The sequence below is a fragment of the Sarcophilus harrisii genome, chromosome 2 (genome assembly GCF_902635505.1).
Source record: "Sarcophilus harrisii chromosome 2, mSarHar1.11, whole genome shotgun sequence".
NCBI classification, from domain to species: domain Eukaryota; kingdom Metazoa; phylum Chordata; class Mammalia; order Dasyuromorphia; family Dasyuridae; genus Sarcophilus; species Sarcophilus harrisii.
In genome coordinates this window covers 251,150,821-251,172,788 of record NC_045427.1, presented here as the reverse complement: position 1 = coordinate 251,172,788, position 21,968 = coordinate 251,150,821, and the positions used below count along the sequence as shown (strand labels likewise).

The 21,968-nt window shown below is 33.3% G+C and overlaps 2 protein-coding genes across 2 annotated transcripts; both read right to left on the bottom strand.

Annotated features, from left to right (window-relative positions):
* Nucleotides 1-1,128: 1,128 nt before the first annotated feature.
* Nucleotides 1,129-4,068, bottom strand: LOC100927639 (olfactory receptor 4Q2-like). Its single transcript, XM_003755769.1, has 2 exons — nucleotides 3,161-4,068; nucleotides 1,129-1,258 (listed from the first exon to the last, which is right to left on the bottom strand). Exons 1-2 carry the CDS (start codon nucleotides 4,066-4,068, stop codon nucleotides 1,129-1,131), a joined length of 1,038 nt encoding a protein of 345 aa, XP_003755817.1.
* Nucleotides 4,069-18,350: 14,282 nt separating this feature from the next.
* LOC100927892 (olfactory receptor 4D5-like) lies at nucleotides 18,351-19,274 on the bottom strand. Its single transcript, XM_012544307.1, has one exon. It carries the CDS (start codon nucleotides 19,272-19,274, stop codon nucleotides 18,351-18,353), a length of 924 nt encoding a protein of 307 aa, XP_012399761.1.
* Nucleotides 19,275-21,968: the final 2,694 nt, after the last annotated feature.

Genomic DNA, 21,968 nt, shown 5'->3' with positions numbered 1-21,968 from the left:
TGCATAAAAGATAATAGTTTTCATGTTTTCTAATCTATCCTGCACATGCAGGAAGGAGTCTAAAGGCTTTAGATGCCAAATAAAGGAATTTATTTTCAAGTAGAGATGTGGCAAAAGCCTGAATTAAGGTATAGGCCATATAAGATATTGTCATTTTTCCTTAGGTCTGGAAGAACATGACATCAGGGAGATAATACCATGACATGCAAATGAATTGGATTTAAATGAGGGAGGACTGTGCAAGATCACCTGACTAACTTTGTCCTTTAAAGCCATCTGGATCCAGTGGCTAGATATAGATCAAGAAGATTGAAGATGGCCCTGGATGAAATGGAAGACTTTGGCCTTTTTAAGCTAAGGTCTTCAACAGGTCTCAGTTTGACAGGGGCTGTACCTATTTATTGATTAAGGTTAGGTAGTAATTGAGGCAAATAATCTCCACCCTAAATAAATAAATGAATCTGGGAGGGGAAGATCCTCTGGCTAAAGGAGAAATGAATGCTACTTACATTCAATCTGAGTCAGTCTGGACTCAAACTAGATAAGAAGACAAAGAGATTGAAGGTAGAATCTATAATTAATTACATATGAGGGATAAAAAAAAAAAAAAGAATAAAGTGTGATTTAGAGTTAAATAAACTGAATGATTTGAACCTTCCTATAAGAGTCAGCAGAGGAATTTCCAGAAATGTATTCTTTTGTCATATGTGATCTTTCAACTTGGGTCCATTTTCCTGTGGACTCTGTGCTTGAAAATAATACATCTCATACTTTTCTAGTGGGATGTTTTGTATGAATATAACTTTATTATTGTAATCATAGAAAGATATCCTTTTCTAAGACCTAATAAGGTCTGACTAAGAAATCACAATTGAATTTAATAATTAAAAAGTTATTGAGGGAATAATTTCAATATTCTGATAGGGACAGAAAGCAGATTATCAGGGTTAAAGAGTGAATGGATAGTCAACAAATTTAATCACTAAATATAGATTCATTTTTAAAACTCTGAAAGTAAAGAAGAAAAATATAATGTAATAGCTTTATTGGTCAGAAGAGTTAAGGAAAAGCCATTTATTTATTTGTTTAATAAATGGGAAACTTGACTTGCTTACAGGCTGGAGGGAATTAGCTAATATAAATGAGGAGATTAATATAAGAGAGAAGGTAAGTATTTGATTGAACAAATATCTCTCCTTCAGCTTTCTCTCTAATTGTAGTATGTTTTCTTTTACACTCTTCTTGCCCAACTACCAAACTCCTACAAAAGAACGTCAGTCTTCCCAATAATGTAGGAAGCTTTGGGAATGAGGATGAGGCTGGGAAAAGATATCTTTTGGAAGCTGTGTTTTACAGTTTCTTGTCTATCTCTTGCTATATCTTGGTCTACAGGCTAGGGCAGCTGTATTATATTTTCATGCTTCATGCTTTATCCTTCTCCTGAGTCTAGATAGAAGTTATATATTTCAAAAATAGAACTCACAAAGCAAATGCCAATGAGATTGTTTAGTAGTGAAGTATCTGACTTATTTTTATATGCCTAAAGAAAGTATGATTTCTTGTTCCATCCTTTTCTGAATTTTCATCAGGGTAGTAATATGGGCCTCAAAATTTTGTCTATATATCCCAACTCAATATATGGTCTTTTCCATAATGTAAATTGTTTCTGAAATTCCACCTCTTTCAAGAAGAATTCTGAGAAAATAAGAGATTTCTACTTCCTTTATGCTCAGTAAGGAGAGAGGACTTCCAGTTCTCTTTATTTACACCAGTTATGTACTTAATTTGCCCTATCTTATCTATAATAAATGTGCATATTCCCTAAAACTTAAAGTTTTAATCTGTTCAGTTTAATCTTATATAAACATTAATATCCCAATCAATGTGCTTCTCTAAGCCTACAAATTTGCCTCTATATATAGAGTCAAAAATAGAATCAATATCAATCAGGTTATTTCTAAATGATTTTTGACTATAAGAGTAAAGGTACAAGTCCTAATTAGTTCACTCTCAATGATTTCAAGAGTAGTCTTTATTATAATCTTGGGAAGAACAGAAACTTTCCCATTATCCATGCTAAGATATTGTCCTAATTAATCTGTAGAATCACAACTATCACTAGCATCATCATTCACCCTAAACATCACCATCATCATGTACTCCAGATTTATTACAGGGTAACCATAATGTGCTATAGAGTATGGAAAGTTTATTGTCAGTGGCCTCTAAAAATTTATATGCTAAAATGAAAACACAAACATATCAAATTTCCAAATAGTATTTTAATTTAACTGGTATTTTTGTTACTTGTATAGTGCAGGTAATATATGTCATTGCAATTATAAATTTTATTAAGAGGTTAAGATTGGAGATAAATCTCAAAAAATGAAAGGAGAAAGCTCAGTCAATATACATAAACATTATGCTAAAGTGGGATTTTTGGAGGATGGTAAGTAGGGAGAGAAAGAGAGAGAAGGAAGGAAGTAATGGAAGATATTGAGAATAATTGGAAAAACAATCATTAAAGATGATTAAAATAGAGAAAAAATGATTAGCCCAGAAATAGTAAGCCTTAGCAAAGGGAAGGCTTGAACATAGATCTTTCTGAGCCCAAAGATAATTCTCTATCCACTAGACAAAATGAAATCTTAAGAAATTGGGGTATGGGGGAGAGAGAATTTAGACAATTGTGCATAGAAAAGGCAAAAGGAAAGAAAGGAATGACCTGTGGGGAAGAGTGATTAAACCCATCTTGACTGAAGGATAAAGTGGCTGAGGGAATATAAAGGGAATAAAACTATGATGATAGGTTTGTCTTTTAACTTCAAGCTAGGTTTGGGCTTTGTTGGATAATGGAAAACCTTAAACTCTGTGTGCATGTATGTGTGTGTGAGTGTGTGTGTGTATATGTGTGTGTTCTGAGCAACACAAGGATTAGATTCTTACATTAAAAAAGAAACTATAGTTGACAGACTGACATAATTTATAAAGGACAGTAATAGGGAATAAGTTTCCCATTTTAATTCTAATAGCAATAGAGTACAACGATGCAGGAAAATGAGAAAACTAATTTACTATCTTAGTGTTGACTTAAGAAAGACTCAAAATTTATATTCCCAACATTAGGATTATTATCCTCTATTCTTAGGTAACTCAACACTTCATCCACACTTTCCTCATTGCTGACTTAACTTCTTTGTTCCTTAGGGTATAGATGAGTGGATTCAACATGGGGGTGATGACATTGTATGACACAGAAACTAACTTGTCCACTGAGAAAGTGGAGAAAGGTCTAGCATAAATGAAGATGCATGGCCCAAAAAAGAGTGTCACTACCATGAGGTGGGAGCCACAAGTGGAAAGTGCTTTGCTCCTTCCCTCCTTGGAACGTATCTTCAACAAAATGGCAGCATAAGAAGAAATTAAGACTATAAAACAACTGGTGGAGATCAAGCCACTGTTGGATACCATCAGCAACTCAATGACAAAGGTATCTGTGCAGGCAAGTTTGATGACTGGAGGAACATCACAGAAGAAGTTGTCTACCTGATTTGGTCCACAGAAAGGCAGGCGGACAGTCAGGACTGTCTGGACTGTAGAATGTACAAAGCCACCCATCCAGGAGGCAATCACTAATACACAACATATTCCCCGGTTCATGATGGTGGTATAGTGAAGAGGTCGACAGATAGCAACATAGCGGTCATAAGCCATAACTGTAAGCAAGAACATCTCAGCTGCACCAATGACATGCAAGAAAAAGAGCTGTACAATGCATTGTCCATAGGAGATGAGCTTCTCTTCTGCCAGGAAATCAACTAGAAGTTTGGGAGTAGTCACTGAAGAATAGCACAAGTCCAGGAAGGAGAGGTTGCCAAGCAGGAAATACATTGGGGATGAATGCAGACGGGCTTCAGAAGCCACTGTGACCATGATGAGTACATTGCCCACCCAAGTAAATATATAGAAGAAGAAGAACAACACAAAGAGCCCTTCTTGTCCTACAGGTGTCTGTGATAGTCCTGCTAAGACAAATTCTTTAACCACTGTTTGGTTTCCCTGCCCCATTCCAGTTGGATCCACCTATAAAGAAAAATTTAAAAATTAGAAATCAGAAACATAAAAGGAGGACAAATAGGGAATATCAAGTCTATAATCTGCTGTCCCAGAAGTAGCCTCATTTGTCCATGGTGCCTATGATATTTTCCCCTCTTAGTATTGTTTTCCACAAGTAAAACACTGAATATGCAAAGTTTAGATTTTGATTTCTGGCCTTTCAATCTGGACATTTTTCCTAATAGAAATATAGTTATAGTATATTGTAATAAATATAACATGTTAATATATAATATATTATAATATAGTCTATTAGCATAATATATTAATATGATGTTGTCTTATAATAGGTATGGTCTATTAGTATATAGTATGTTTATACTGGTATATTGAATACAGTGCATCCTATATTATATGTATAATCTATTTGTATATTATAGAATAATATAAGTTTAATATAATATATACAATACTAAGTGACATTTATAGAGCACCTTAAGTTTTCATAAGAAATATTGATTCACACACACACATACAAAATGCAATGGTCACTTCTCTCATAGAATTTACATTTTATTCTGATGAAACCACATATAAATATGGAATATATAGAGAGGGACTAAATGTGTCATTTCATTGGATATAGGGAACCCAAAAATAAAATCTTTTTGCAAATGCAGGGTGGCATCTCTGCATAATCTTAGACAATCTGCATAGTCTGCATCATCTTAGAGGGTTATCTAAAACATTAACTATTAGTGATTTGTCTACCATGAGAGACCACATTGTACCAAACATGGGACTGGAGTCCACTCTCTATCCACTATACCACGTTGGCTATGTATAAATAAAAAAATATTTCTGAGGGGCTTTAAAAGGTTCTAGCTACTGGAGGGGTCAGAATAGGTAGATCTTGTGTAGTAGGTAGCACTTGAATTTAGTAATGAAGGAAGTTAGAGATTCTAAGAAATAGGGATTCAGATGGAGTGCTTTCCTGACGTAAAGGCTGATCATAAAGTTCAAAATTACCAAGAACAGAGATGGAATACCATACACAGAGAACTGCAAGTCTGACTAGAATGTAGAGGAATAAAGGTCAACTTCAATAGTCCTAGAAAACATAAATGGAATCAGATGGTCAAATGTAGTACAATATAAAATAGAGGGATATGCTTTGAATACAGGAGGCAATAGAGATTCAGTAGAATTCTTTTGCACAAAGGAGTGACATAGGCCAATGCACACTACAAAAATTTCCTTTGGTATCTGAATATATGATGGATCAGAGGGGAGCAAGGTTAGAAACAGAGAGGTCAAGTGGGAGGTTATTGCAATAGTCCAAGTGAGAAATAATGGGAGTTTAAGTTAATATAGTAGCCTTGTGAGTAGAATGAGAGATATGAGAGAGATTATAGAGATCTCATTTGATCATTCTGTGATCCCCCTCCTTCCTTGGGAGTCTAGTGTTTTCCCTATTTCTGCCTAGTCTCAAGAAAGTATCAGGAAAAAGAAAGAAAGAAAGTATCAGAAATATATTTTACTAATGTGCTAAAGAAATATTACTGTTTTCAGGAAGGGTTGTATTTTAATAGAGATCATGGTCCAAAGCTAAAGGTAGAAAGCTTATGATAAAAGATGAGGCACCTATGAACTGGTAGGGACAGATTTGACTCATTATTGCAAAAAAAAATAATACTTTTCAGAGTCAAATTTCTGTTCTGTAAAGTAACATCAATGTCATGAATAACATCAATTATTGATTCTAGAGATTTTCTCAGAAGTCATTCCTTCATGATACTTCTCTTTTTTGACTTGGGAAATTCTCTTCATAAAATTTTTAATGTGTTTGCTGATCACAAACACATGGAGAAAAATTACAAATGGCACAGTCTATTCCATGGTGGAGTTTTCAAGTCTCATTTTCAGATCAACATGTATAAAGATACTTTTGATACCATAATAATACATATCAATGCATTATAGAAGTATATAATTCAGTGCTATGCCAAATACAGAAAAAGGCAAAATTTATTATTGATGAGGAAAATAGGGAAGGGTTGATGTAGCTGGTGGAATTTAAAAAGATTTAAAAGATCAATTAGAAAGTCAGCTACAGAAGAAGAAACAGGGGAGCATTTCTGGAATAGAGAACAATATAAGCAAATGTTTGAAGGCAGGGAATAAAGGATATGTTCAGGGGAGATAGAAGTATAAATAAAAGTGGGGAAGTAATACTACAAAAAGTTTGGAAAGATGCAGTTATGTCAAACTGTAGAGAACCTTGAACAGGAAAAAAAAAATTGAATTTTTTCCCATAGATTAAAAACATTCCAGAATAGGTGAATCTTGTCATTTCTTTGGTAAGGAAGAAGGGAATTAAGAGAAGAGGGAATTAAGGAAGACAGAAGAGTCAATAGTTGGACTTTCAGAATGGAGAGAGGGAGTTCATCTTGGTGTCGGTGACAGATCATATAAATATGATCACTGATACCTTGAAAGAGAATCAGATTTTTAAGAAAGACTATGTACACCGAAAAGAGTTAGGATAGATATACAGGGAACACCCATATTAAGGGGTCAGTAAGAAGAGGATGCCATGAAGAAGGCAAAGAAGAAATGCTTACAAAGTACAGCTTACAGATAGATACTCGGTGACTCAGTAGATAAAGAACTGAAACTCAGGAAGAATTGAGGTCAAAACCAATTTTAAATATTTACCATTACTTATGAACCACAATAAAACACAACTTGGATTCCGAAAAACCTGTGTTCAAGTATAGACTCATATCATTTTTTAAGTTATATGACCCTGAGCTTACTTACCCTCTGAATGACATGCATCCTCGTGTTTAAAGCCAGTTAAGTACCATATAGGGTTGTTATGAGAATAAAATGAGATCATAAATGTAAATCCCTTCACAAACCTTCTAGCACCATATTAATGAAAACTATTATTACTATTACTATAAAGATAGGAAGAGAAGAAAAGTGTGTTCTCTTGACACTAAGGGAAGACAGCATCAAATGCCATTGAGAAGTTATGAGAATGAGAAATGGGAAGAAAAAAATCACTGAATTTGAAATTTAAGAAGTTGTTGATTTGTTTTTGAGAGGAGAATCAGTCTTTTAGACTAACATCCACATCTACATATCCTATCAGGACCAAAGCAATGATAAGATTAATTTATTGAGGAATACTTTCACACTCTGCTATATTTTGAAGGCCAAAAACAGAATGAAATATAAATTTATTTAACTAGAGTTATTAGTTCTTAGGGGGGTGTTTCAGTTCTTCCATGAATATATAGTTCTATAATTAATAAAGTTCCTAAAGATCTTATTTTGGAGATGCTTCTTTAATCAAAACCATATGACCAATCCTATTTCTATAGGAGTTTAAGATTTTTCTTTTCACAAAACATTCCGGGGAAGTAAGAAGTATAACTATCTTTGTTCGCATTATTCAGATAAGAAAACTGAGCAGGTTACTTATTTGCACTTTATGTAGTACATGTTGTGTTTTATATGTCTAACTGACTTGCACCAACAATCCCAAACTACCTCTGTTATGTTTTTTTGGTTATGAGCCCCTGCTAATGAAAACTAGCTAAAAAATTCCTAGAGATTGGGTTATTCTGATGCACATATATATATCAGACACCAAAATTGTAAAGCCCTAAGGTTCAGGTCTCTGACTCTTATGTAATTACCTTATTGGGAATGAAAGTGCAGCAAATATTTGATTTATCTCAAATCCCAGAAACTGCTTTTCTGTAAAATGGTTCTTACATAAAATCACTTTTGTTTATCTCAATTTGCATCATATTGTATATAAACAATAGCTGGAATATGACAGGGCAGAGAAGTGGACAAAGCAGTGGGTTATAGTAGATAGATTGATTGCTGGACTTAAAAATACTTGAATTCAAATCCCAACCCAACATGTAATAGTTATATGAATACATGTAGATACAATCCCTCTAAGCATCATTTGCTATATATAATATTCATATCTACTTCACAGAGTTATCGTAAGGTGTAAATGAGAAAAAATATGGAAAGCATCTTTTAAAACATAAGCACTATAAATATTAACTATTACTGGTGTTACTGGTAGTGTTTATTTGCTATTGCTGTTGTTAATATGCCCTCTCACTTTTGGAATATGGGAAACAACTTCAGTCTTAGCATCCAATATCATGAAAGCATTTAAAGAAATATCAGAGACTTTAATTGTATTTATAAATACAAATAACTGTAGTTCCCCAATATTAAATTTATTAGGTCTTTATTAGACTGTGAAAAGCAACAATCAGAAGGAAAGGTCAAGAATTTGTACCAGTGAAAAGGGGGAATATGTATTTTGATTATGATGGGAAGGAACATCAGGGAAAGACTTTGGTGTGGCTTGGGTTCCAGGGGTTGAAGTATAGCACAATTCAGTGAAAAATTATCTTGCTTCTGTTTAAAGAATGCCTAATATAATCATGGCACATATCACTTCATGTCTTTGAATAATGAGGATTACAAGAAAGAAATTAATGTTCAGTAATAGATGCATTTTTTTTAAAAATCTAAATGCAATTTTAAGAGGTAGTTTAAAAAATTGGCAGAAAGTTGGCCATGAAGACCAGAATTTGAGTCCCAACCCACCCATCCTCAGCACATACTGACTTTGTGAATGTGGGAAAGTCATATGATTTCTCTTTGTTTTAGAATATTTTCTTAAAACATAAATTGCATAAAGATACTGATTTGCCTTAGTAGAGTTTACTCACCTAGGGATTACAAATACTAATGAAATCACATGTTTAACTGAATTTTTAAAAATTATTTTATATCAACTATGTACACTGACATTTAATAATGTCAAAAAGAATAGTATATTTCAGTTTAGAGAAAAATGGTTAAAATTTATTTAAAACTAGAAGATACACATTTGTGTTATTGTTCAATTATTTATATCAAGACTTATTTTCAGAAAGTAAACTTGAAATGAAATTTTTATTTTATATCATTATTGTGGTTTATCATATTGTGATATGATGCAAAGACTTTACTAATCTATACCAACTGCCCACAGACTCTGACATTTACTACTTAATTTAAAAGATTTTAGAGAACCAGTGTTATAATGGATTATGTGTAAATTATCCTATTACTAGCCAAAATAGAAGAGCCTATCAACAGAAGGCTGATGAGTTACCAGGCAACACATTTTTGTGTATTGTTGCTTGATTGTTATTTGTTTACCACAGCAATTTTTGAAGATTATTTAATAAGGAACAAAAGGGATGTAACTTGATCTTGGAAGAAGTAATCACAGCAAGGAAATCAACTATTTTAAAACTTAGATGACCATAAGAAAGTCAAATAACTATTTCAACCTTAAATTCCTATTCTGTAAAATAAATTCCAAAAGTTTTAAAAATCCCAAAGCTGTCCTCATTCTAATACTCTTTGTGATTTGTATTCATGAAAGTATCTATAATATCTTTGGTTAGAAGGTATTGAAACACTTTACCTCTTTGGGATTAAGTTTTCTCATTTATAAAATATGGGGAGTCAAACCAGTTGACTCTAAGATCCCGCTCACCACTGAGAAAATACTATTATCATCCAGTGACCCTAGTTGTTATTTTTTCAACTTCATATTTTATTTCAACTTCATATTTCAACTTCATATTTATTTCAACTTCTTTCCTAATGTAAGTATTCCCTCTTAAATTATCCATGAGAAGTCACTATGGAATCCCAGATTTAGAGCTAGAAGAAACATAGATGTTGTCTAGTTAAACCTTTTTTATTTTACTGATGAGAAAACTGAAGTTGAGAGAAGGCAAGTGATTTTTTCATATCATACATGAAATTAATGACTAAGGAGTTATTTGAAATGTCATTTTTTCCTATGTGCTTATTTAAATTTATGAAATATATTTAGCAGAATAATCTTTCCCTAGAAAAAATGTAGATTCTGTAAGCTAAAATTGTTTTACATTAAAAACAAATGAATTTAAGCCTCAGAAAATAATCAACACTGGGAGAAATGGTAATATGAATTTTACTGTAGACCAACACTCCATTAAAATGGAGCATGTTTTTCTTTTATGTGTCTTTCAACCAGTAATTTCATCTATCAGTATTAAAAAATACCTACCTTTAAATTTCGGAGTTTGGTCCCTCAGAAATTATGGTCATGGTGAATAGGTAGTACTTATAGTTGTAGTAGAATTTTTGCCAGTCAAGATGAAAGTCAAAAGAGTCCTGTGTTTCTTCTGACCATTATGGGAAATTGGGGTCAGGTGATTTAGGCATTGAGCCCTTGGCAGTTGAATCACAAGGGGACTCATTAAAAAATTAGCTTTTTAGCCACATGCTTTTCTCACAAGATCAAATATGTTGTCTTGGGCCTGGGGGAGAAGAGGAGGCAAGGGAATGAGAAAGTGGAGAAGAGAACAAAGGCTATGTAGGTAGAAGAAAGCCTGGTTCTCATTAAGAAGGGATGTTGTCAACTACAAAACATTTTCCACACAAATAAATGCAGATCTAATCAACTTGAAAAATATCAAGTGGTTATGGGTAAACTGAGCAAATATAATAAAAATAACAATGCTACCTAAATTAATCTATGCCATGCCAGTCAAACATCTAAGAAATTATAAATCTAGAAAAAAGAATGATAAAGTTCATCTGGAAGAACAAAAAGTCAAGAATTTCTTTTTTTTTTTTTAGGTATTATTTGTAATTTTATTTTATTTTATTTTCCTTTTTTTATTATTTTATTTTATTTTTTATTTAATAGCCTTTTATTTACAGGTTATTTGTATGGGTAACTTTACAGCATTAACAATTGCCAAACCTCTTGTTCCAACTTTTCACCTTTTACCCCCCACCCCCTCCCCCAAGTGGCAGGATGATCAGTAGATGTTAAATATATTAAAATATAAATTAGATACAGAACAAGTATACATGACCAAACTGTTATTTTGCTGTACAGAAAGAATCAGACTCTGAAATATTGTACAATTAGCTTGTGAAGGAAATAAAAAATGCAGGTGGGCATAAATATAGGGACTGGGAATTCAATGTAATGGTTTTTAGTCATCACCCAGAGTTCTTTCTCTGGGCATAGCTGGTTCAGTTCATTACTGCTCCATTGGAAATGATTTGGTTGATCTCATTGCTGAGGATGGCCAGGTCCATCAGAACTGGTCATCATATAGTATTGTTGTTGAAGTATATAATGATCTCCTGGTCCTGCTCATTTCACTCAGCATCAGTTCGTGTAAGTCTCTCCAGGCCTTTCTGAAATCATCCTGTTGGTCATTTCTTACAGAACAATAATATTCCATAATATTCATATACCACAATTTATTCAGCCATTCTCCAACTGATGGGCATCCACTCAGTTTCCAGTTTCTAGCCACTACAAAGAGGGCTGCCACAAACATTCGTGCACATACAGGTCCCTTTCCCTTCTTTATGATCTCTTTGGGATATAAGCCCAGAAGTAACACTGCTGGATCAAAGGGTATGCACAGTTTGATTAAAAAAAAAAGTCAAAAATTTCAAGGGAATTTATGAAAAAAATGCAAATGTAGGTGGCTTAGCTGTATTAGACCTTAAACTATATTATAAACAGCAGTCATCAAAACCATTTGGTACTGACTAAGAAACAGAGTAGTTAATCAATATAATAGGTTAGGTTAACAGGACAAAATAGGTAATGGCCATAGTAATCTAGTGTTTGAGAGCCCAGATTTTGTGACAAGAACTCACTATTTGACCAAAACTGCTGGGAAAATTGGAAATTAGTATAGTAAAAACTAGGCATTGACCCCTCTCTAACATCCTATACCAAGATGAGGTCAAAATGGGTTCATGATTTAGACATAATGAATGATATTATAAGTAATTTAGAAGATCAAAGAATAGTTTCCTCTCAAATCTGTGGATAAGGAAAGGAATTTGTGGCCAAAGAAGAATTGGAGTTCATTATTGAACACAAAATAGATAATTTTGATTTCATGAAGTTAAAAAGTTTTTATGCAAAGAAAATAAATTAAGATAAGGTTAGAAGGGAAGCAATAAACTGGGGGCAAATTATATTCAAGGGTTCTGATGAAGGCCTCATTTCTAAAATATATACAGAATTGACTCACATTTATAAGAATCAAAGCCATTCTCCAGTTGAGAAATGGTCAAAGGATATGAACAGACAGTTTTCAGATGAAAAAATTGAAAACATTTCTAGTCATATGAAAAGATGCTCTAAATCATTATTGACCAGAGAAATGCAAACTAAAACAACTCTGATATACCACAGCACACTTCTCAGATTGGCTAAGATGACGGAAAAAAATAATGACAAATGTTGGAGGGGATGTGAGAAAACTGGGACACTAATACATTGATAGTGGAGTTGTGAATCGATACAGCCATTCTCTAGAGCAATTTGGAACTATGTCTAAAGGGCTACCAAAATATGCATACCCTTTAATCCAGGAGTGTTTCTACTGATCTTATATTCCCAAAAAGATCATAAAGGAGGGGAAAGAACCCATGTGTGCAAAAATGTTTGTGGCAGCCCTTTTTGTAGTGGCAAGAAACTGGACGCTAAGTGGATATTTATTAGTTGGAGAATGACTGAATAAGTTATGGTATATGAATGGTATGGAATATTATTGTTCTGTAAGAAACTACCAAAAGGAAGACTTCCGAGAGGCTTGGAGAGACTTACATGAACTGTTGCTAAGTGAAGTGACTGGAACCAGATCATTGTACATTGCAACAACAAGATTATACGATGATCAATTCTAATGGACATGACTCTCTTCAACAGTGAGATGATTCAGACCAGTTCCAATGATCTTGTGATAAAGAGAGCCATCTGTACCCAGAGAAAGGTCTGTGGGAACTGAGTGCCGATCACAACACAGCATTTTCACTCTTTTTGTTGTTTGCTTGCATTTTGTTTTCTTTCTATTTTTTTCTTTTTGATCTGATTTTTCTTGTGCAGCAAGATAATTATATAAATATGTATGCATATATTTGATTTAACATATTTTATCATGTTCAACATGCATTGGATTACTTTCCATCTAGGGAAGGCAATGGGGGGGAAGAGGGAGAAAACTTGGAACATAAGGTTTTGCAAGGGTCAGTGTTAAAAAATCATCTATGTGTATGTTTTTGAAATAAAAAGCTTTAATTAAAAATTTTAAAACATTTTTTATAAAGAAGTGGTGTTGTGCTTTCCTTTCTGCTACTATGTCTGTGAGCAGGTTAAGGCCTTGATATAGTTGGTTAGAGATTACAACCAGGAATATACGTTCTCTGATATGCTCTTCCTTACCCAAATGAAAGGCTAGAATAGTGAAAGCATTATTTCTCTGGAACCTGTTTAAGTAAGGAAAAGAATGGAAATAAAGTACATAAAAAATTAGGATGGTTTATAATCTACCTCAGAAGTTCTGTGGTAAATTTTGGTTCAACCCAATTCTATCTCTTAGAGGTTCCCTTAGATTGTCATCAAATAGTTTTGCACAAATTATACAGTCAACTTTTGACATTGGCTTAAGCAGAACAGATTTGGAAAGGCAAAAATTATAAAAATAATATAATAATTACAAATTGTAAAAGACAGATAAAAGTACATGAGAGTTGAAGGCAGGAATTATGGATTTAAATCTAGAATCAAAAACTTGCATAACAACTTTGAGACTAAGTTTCTTGATCTCTAAAATGGGCATGACAAAATAAGGCAAATACTTTTGTTAGCCACATTTTACTAATAAGGAAACTGAACCAGAGATTAAACAACTTGGCCAGACTGACATAGCTGGTTAGTGTGTGAAACAGGATTTTAACTCAGGTCTAATACTCTAAGTACTGTGCCACATAACTTCTTTTCCCAAGGCTGTATGAAGAAAATGTTTCGCAAAACTTGAAGTTTTATTTAAATGTGAGCTGTTAATAATCTTAGTGATGACTGGATCTGTATCCCAAAAAGATCATAAAAGAGGCAAAAGGATCCAAGTGTGCAAAATGTTTGTGGCAGCCCTTTTTTGTCATGGTAAGGAACTAGAAACTGGGTGGATATCCATCATTTGGGGAATGGCTGAATAAGTTAAGATATATGAATGTAATGGAATATTATTATTCTATAGGAGATGATTTCAGAAAAGCCTGGAAATACTTATATGAGTTGATGCTGAGTGAAGTGAGCACAACCAAGAGAACATTGTACACGGCAACAAGAGTAAATGATGATCAGCTGTGATGGAATTGACTCTTTTCAACAATGAGGTGATTCATGGCAATTCTAATAGACTTGGGATGGAAAGAGCCATCTATATCCAAAGAGAGAATTATGGAGACTGACTGAGCATTGAAGCATAGTGTTTTTATCTTTTAATTGTTGTTGCTTATGTTTTTTTCCTTTCATGTGTTTTTCCTCTTTTGATTTGATTTTTCTTGTACAAAATGACAAATGTAGAAATATGGTTAAAAGAATTGCACAATATTTATCCAATTGCTTGTTGTCTGAGGGAGGTGGGAGTAAGGGAGGAAAGGAGGAAAATTTGGAATACAAAGTTTTACAAAAATGAATGTTGAACATTCTCCGTGTATTTGGAAAAGTAAAATATTATCAAAATAAATTTTAAAATAATGAATGTGCTATTTCTAAAAAAAACAGGATGAATCTCTCATGGACTTTAAGAAAGGAGTGACAATATCTTTTGGAGTGGCATCTCCTATAAAACAGTTTCAAAAATTAGATTCTGAACACAACTTTATTAGCAAGATTCTAAGTGTATTTTCTTTTTTTTTAATCTATGATTAAATATTTTGTTAAACTAATTTAGTTATTTTGTGCATTAAAAATAATAATGAACTTGTAATTTACTGGTATTTTTATTATTTATTATATACATATTTTATTTATATATTGTTTAATATATAATAATATATAACACAATAAACATAGCATATAATAAATAATAAGTTATTATTTATTATATATTACTAGTAATATTTAGTAGTTTGGGAATTCCCAGTGAGGAAATTTCTAGAATCTGATCTTCAGTTTAGAATTGTGGGATTATAGATTCAGAATTAGGAGAGATGATAAAGACTAACTACTTAATAATCTTAGAAAGTTCCTTAAGATACTGAGAGCTTTTATGACATGTTCATGATCATGTAGCTAATATATCTCAATGATATGTATAGAACTCATTTCTTAACTTTGAGCCTAGCTTTTTTATTTTGCTTCTCTCAAATTTAAAGAATAATAAAAAAAAGAGGACCAATGTTATGTGGCGTGGATAGAGTTGGCTTCAAAGCCAGGAAGACCTGTGTTCAAGTCACATTTTTGACACATATGAACTATGTGACCCGGAGCTACATCATGTTTTTGTTTACCCATTTATTGACTGCTTCCAGGTTTTTGTTTAACTTTTCCTTGATAATTTCCCCCATAGCCTTGAAGTCAGCTGAAATGTGTCTCCATCATCTCCCCCAATCTTGAACTACACAACACTTTATTTCATTCCTGTATGACATTTATTATGAAATATTATGTAATAGAGTTTTTAATGTGTCTTATCTCCCCTTCCCTTAAACTATAAGCTCTATGAAGACAAGAGTAATACTCTAAGATAACAAAATACAACATACAGTATATGCTTAATATATTTGAATTTAATTTAATTTTTAAAGCCAATAATTCACATGTCTTAATCCCCCTATGTCTACAAAAATTTTAATTCAATGATTATTTATCAAGAACTGACAATGTTTGGCACCATGGCAGTTCCTTGGGTGCTGTAGCTTGAAGAATCTGGATAATATTGTGATAATTAGAGTTCATAACTTTATATTAGTTTAAAAGATATGAAATATCTATATATAATACATATTTGCTTAATAAAAATGTAATTATAATAAATATATATTTATAAGTATATGATTACAACTGAATGCATTATATATGTGTGTGTATGTATACAACACACATATGTATGTATATATATATATGTATATATATATATATATACACACACACATATATATATATATATATATATATATATATATATAAATACAAACATGGGGGCAGCTAGGTGGCTCAGTGGATAGAGCACCAGCACTAAAGTTAGGAGGACCTGAGTTCAAATCTCACCTCAGACACTTAACACTTCCTAGCTCCGTGACCCTGGGCAAATCATTTAACCCCAATTGCCTCAGCAAACACACACACACACACACACACACTCATATACACACACAAGCATGAGTGTATATACATACATAAATTAGTGTAGTAACAGTGGCATAATTACTCTTTTCTTATGAGATTGTTAGATTTTGAAATTCTTTTGCAAAAAATTTAATCAGTGTGAGTATTAGAATAACAAGGAACATCAAACTGTACAGGCAATATCATTAGTACAATCCCTTTTAAATTGTTCTTTTTTTTTAATTCAGTATGATGATCATCCATGAAGCATGAGTTCTTCAAACATAACAATACTTACATGTACCTGCACATTATATAATTTGAAAAATCTATTATACATGTTGATTAGATACCCTTAATTCATATTTACTAGAGAACTAGAGAACAGAAATAACTTTTTAATAGTGGTGATGGTAGTGATTGTTGTTTTAATTTGAGGGAGCAGCCACAACATATTTAAATTCTTTTCTTATGGTTAATGGCTCACATTTGGATATAGGATTTAGGGTAGGCTGAGACTTTTTTCCCTACTATGTCACAAAACAAATTTGGAAGAGGCTCATTTAACAATTTACAATTTTATTCTCTTGCAGTCAACCAGAGGTGCTCTAAAAATAATCTTAAATGATTTTAAGGTGTGTCAATATTCATACAGAGTTTTATAAAAAGAACTTTATAAACATCATAGCTATAATCAAAATATTTTTAATTTAAAAAATTACTATGTATCAGATTACTGGGCTATATGCTATATATACAAAAACAGTACTAAACAATCCCTATACTCAAGAAATTTACATTCTAATGATCATGTTAACTGTTTTATGTTCTTTCTGCTTGTTAAAATATAAATATTTCTCAAAATATAGTTTTTCCCTGTAGAACTAATTTCAGGCTAGAAATAGAATACACTTGAAGGTAATACATCATCACTTTCCATTCAATCATACTCATATAAGTTTTATTAAATACCTTATAGGTACCTTAATTTATGTAAGTATAACTATACAAGCAAGGAAACTGAGTCTCAGTCTAAAAGACTTGTCCCTGGGCATACACTTAATAGGTGGTGTAAGTAAGATTTTAATCCATCCCTTTCCTGATACTGAATCCAACCAGATACACTAATCTTGTCATTTACTTGCTTAAATTAGATAGGATTCAATTCAATTCAATTAAAAAAAAACATGTATTAGCTGTTTTTAAGGTCTAAGTCACTGTGATAGGCTCTAGGTGACTTCAAATTTTGCCCAGAGAGAGGTAAAAATCTTTTCTGATAAAAGTTCTCCAAGGAAGGATATTTTACAGTTTCTTCTAGCAAAAGTTCATCCCATTGTCCTTTCACTCTGAGGTATTTATTACAACAAAGTGGTCAACAAAGGATGAAGTTCTGAAAAAAGACACATTTAATTACTTGGCTGCTCTCATCCTCCTAGGGATCTTTCTACAGGATATGTCTGTAACCACATTCGGTCACTATCAAGTATCTTCCCATCTAATGAATTGGTGATGAATCAAGAGTATAATTTAATTACATGATTTCAAATTTTCATGTGTTCTAACCCATACATATCCTTTAATCCATAAGAAGACTGCCTCATTTACTCTTATATGGATTAGAAGGATCATATGTGCCCGTTGATGCAAAAAAAATTATTATAATTTTACAGTGGAATAAAAAATTATTTTTCCTTTGCATTGGGGATTTTAAAAAAATTCTCTGCATCAATTGACCCAGCTTGGTTCTTTAGCGTCTTCTTAAGTTCTAGGTCTTCTGGTATTGAGAAGGGATGAACCATTCCATAAAGACTGGAGAGGCAGTTCTCACTGTTCTTTCTCTGCTCTACTCATTCAGTGCTGTTTAATAAAAAATAAATGAGACTGTTTTTCATGCTCTTTCCCTAACTCTGCCTAAGTTTCCATTGTTGATATCCAGTGTAAAATGCAGCAAGGGTATTTGCAGAGAAGATTTCTTTTTTTCTATTTCAATTTATGAATTCTTTTCTAGCATTTTGTCAGGAAGCAATGACTTCCTGGACCTTCTTTCTGTTCACATAGAATAGTTGCATATCCTCTTCATGGCACTTTTCATCTCTGAGTTCCTCAAGGTGTAGATAAGGGGATTTAACATTGGGGTGATGACTGTATAGAGGATGGACACCAACTTGTCAGCTGGAAATATCTGAAAGGGCCTGGCATAAATGTAAACACAGGGCACAAACACCAGAGTCACCACCATCAGGTGGGAGGCACAAGTGGAGAGGGCTTTACTCTTTCCCTCAGCCAAGTGGTTCCTTATTCTCACCAAGAGGACTGTATAGGATATGAGAAGCAGTACAAAACACATAAGAGTGACCAGGCCACTGTTGGAAACCATCAGGATCTCCACCACAAAGGTATTGGTGCAGGCTAGCTTAATGACCTGTGGAATATCACAGTAGAAATTGTCTAGCTCATTTGGACCACAGAACGGCAAATGTAAGATGAGCACCATCTGTGTCATGGAATGGATGACCCCTCCCAGCACTGATGTTGCTGCCAGAACCCAGCAAGTACGCTGGCTCATGATGAGTTCATAGTGTAGGGGCCTGCAAATAGCTATGTAACGGTCATATGCCATAATGGTGAGGATGAATATCTCTGTGCTTCCAGTGAAATGGAAAAAAAATATCTGGGCCATACAGCCCTGGAAGGAAATTGTTTTGTGGTGAGTGACCAAGTGGGACAGCATCTTGGGTACAGTGACAGTAGAGTAGCAAAGATCTTGGAAGGAAAGATTGCAGAGCAGAAAGTACATGGGGGCTGAGCGAAGGTGATGATCATAGGTCACTGTGATAATAATGAGGCCATTTCCTAGGATGGTCAGGAGATACACCGTCAGGAATAGGAAGAAAAACACAAGTTGTAATTCTGAGGAAGAAGAAAGTCCCAGGAGGATAAACTTTCTAACTTCAGTTGCATTTGTCTGGTTCATCTACTCATTTGGGGATGGGAAGTGGGAAGAAAGGCAACAAAAAACTACAAATTATTAGGCAGAGATATGAAGGAAAGTTTAGTGCATACAAAGACATGAAGGTGAAAAAAATATAAGACAATGTAATCTACAACTGACTACCAACATGGCCAAGATTGCCATTGATGGTCAAAGTCATCCTCGTGTACTGTGGGCAATATAGGCTACCAAATTACTAGCTTTGGGCAATAAGCTTCAGATTTTACTAGGATACAATAGTCTGTATCTTATGTATTCCACTCCAGCAAATAGTTTATAACAAAAAGATTATAAAGGTATACTCTCATCACACCAATCATGCAAACATGTTATTCAAATTTTCTTCATATCATCTATTTGTCACCCACCAAAAAGCCTCTAGCCCACAAAAGACTACCACAATTCAAATCTAATCTTTAAGATGGGCAAACATATAGATAGATAGACAGGCAAACAGACAGATAGATAGACAGATAGATGGATGCATGGATAGATAGACCTATCTATGTTTACATTTTATATAATATTCTCCACATACATATAAGTATATATCACAACACAGATATTGATAGCATTAAATTTACAATAATGCATTTTGTGATTAGCATTCCTTCTTTCATTTTATTTTATCATGTATCTCTTAATAAAGCCATAATTTTCCTCCTCATAATCTTTTTAAAGATCTTTTATTCTGCATCACATAGCACCCCAAACTTTCATATGGCCAGACCTCCTTTTTATGAAGGCTTGAGGGAGTAATGCTCTTGATGTTTACAGACTAACCTAGGGTACCATTACAGTTGTTATTGGGAATAGTTGGATGATCTTTTGTATGAAAGATAATAGTGTGAAATAAGTATGGAAAGTTAGTGTGAAACCACATTGCATAGGACCTTACAGATTAGACTGAGTAATTTATACTTTGTTTTCTTATAGCCTATCGGCAGCCACTGAAGGCTCTTCAGTAATATATTGATGTAATCAGATTTATGCTATGCAAAGACTTTCACAACTTAGTCTCAATTTGTCTTTGTATTTATATTACACATTATATTCCTGTCCAAACATTCTCTGTTCTAGCCAAACTGACCTTGTTTTTCCTTACCTCATCATTTCCCATCTCTGGATCTTTTTTTATAGCTGCCTCTGATTTTTGGAATGTATTTATTTCTTGCCTCGCCGCCAAGAACTCCTTGTTTTCTTCAAAACTCATTTCAAGCATTTTTTCTTCACGAGACTTTTCCTAATGCTCCAGCTACTAGCACTCTCCCTCCCCAAATGTTTTTCAATGTATTCCATGTATATTTACATATGCAAATATTATCTCCCCCAATAAAATGTAATCTCCTGAAAAAACAGGCTTTCATTTTTTTTTCTTTGTATGCTGTGTCTTTTTCAGTTCAGAAACATATTAGGTGCTTTTAGAATGTGCTTTGATTCATTTATTTAAAAAGATTGCTTTGATAGTAATTTGAAGGATATGGTAATGAGGCATTAATGGTGGGATCAAACAAATAAAAACCAGTCTTTGTTGGTTGCATATTAATTTTGAAAACACACAAATTAACATAGGCTATATAGTCTTGTATTTTTATTTTGTTTAACTTTTCTCCTTTACATTTCAATCTGGTTCAGGGTCCATGTAAGAGTTTGCAATCTGCTTGTTCCTATGGCTCTTCAAGTTTTAATACCACTGGGTAGGAAAGAGAGATTTGGTTTTGAAGACTTTGGTTCATTTTTCTCTCTCTACTAAGTCTGTGACATTGAACAAGTTATTTAACCCTATATTGGAAGAGATTTTTTTATATGGGAACTCCCTAATTAGTAAAAGAATAAGTTCATACTTTATTCCCCATGAAAAATTAAGCACTAGTAGAGCTAAGCTAACCTATTACAAAAACTCTTACAATCATCCATGTGATAGATAATGAGGTTCTAGAATTGGTAGGATAGAGCCAATAATAATAGAAATGAGGGCCACTTTAGAACCTATATATCTTGATAATTGACTGAATCTATGAAGTAAAGGAAAGAAAATGGTGGCTCAAGATTTTTAGACTAAGTGAATGGGAGAATGATAATAGTATCATGATGGAATGATTATAGCAACAACAAAAGTAGGGAAATTAGGAAATCAGATTTGAGTAGGGAAAAGATGATGGATTCATCCATTTTGGGGACAAATAAGATTGGAAATGGATGGGGTTCTTTCATAGAGAAACAACCAGTTTGATTTTAAAGGAATGGTCCCCTGAATATGAATCTCAGAACATGTCATTAGGAAGGTGATTACAAGATCATAAACACAGAGCTAAAAGGAACCCTATATACTATCTGGCTTCAAATTCCTCATTTTGTAAATTAGCAAAGGGCGGCCCTGGAATATCAGGTGACTTACCTAAGATCACACAAGTATTAAGTGCCAAAGATCTTATTTGAACACAGAATTCTCATGTTTCCTCCCATTCCACCATGCTGTAGTAAGGGATTTTGAAGAACCTTAGTCAGATTAAATTAAGAATCAACATAGTCTTTAATAATGGCAAATAGAGATATATTTTGTGCCAGGAACAGGATACAGAAAAATCAAAGGGAAAAGTTGTTGAAAGGGACCAGCAAGACAAATTAATGTAAAATCTAGGGACTTTAAATGCAAGCAATCAGGTAGGTATACAT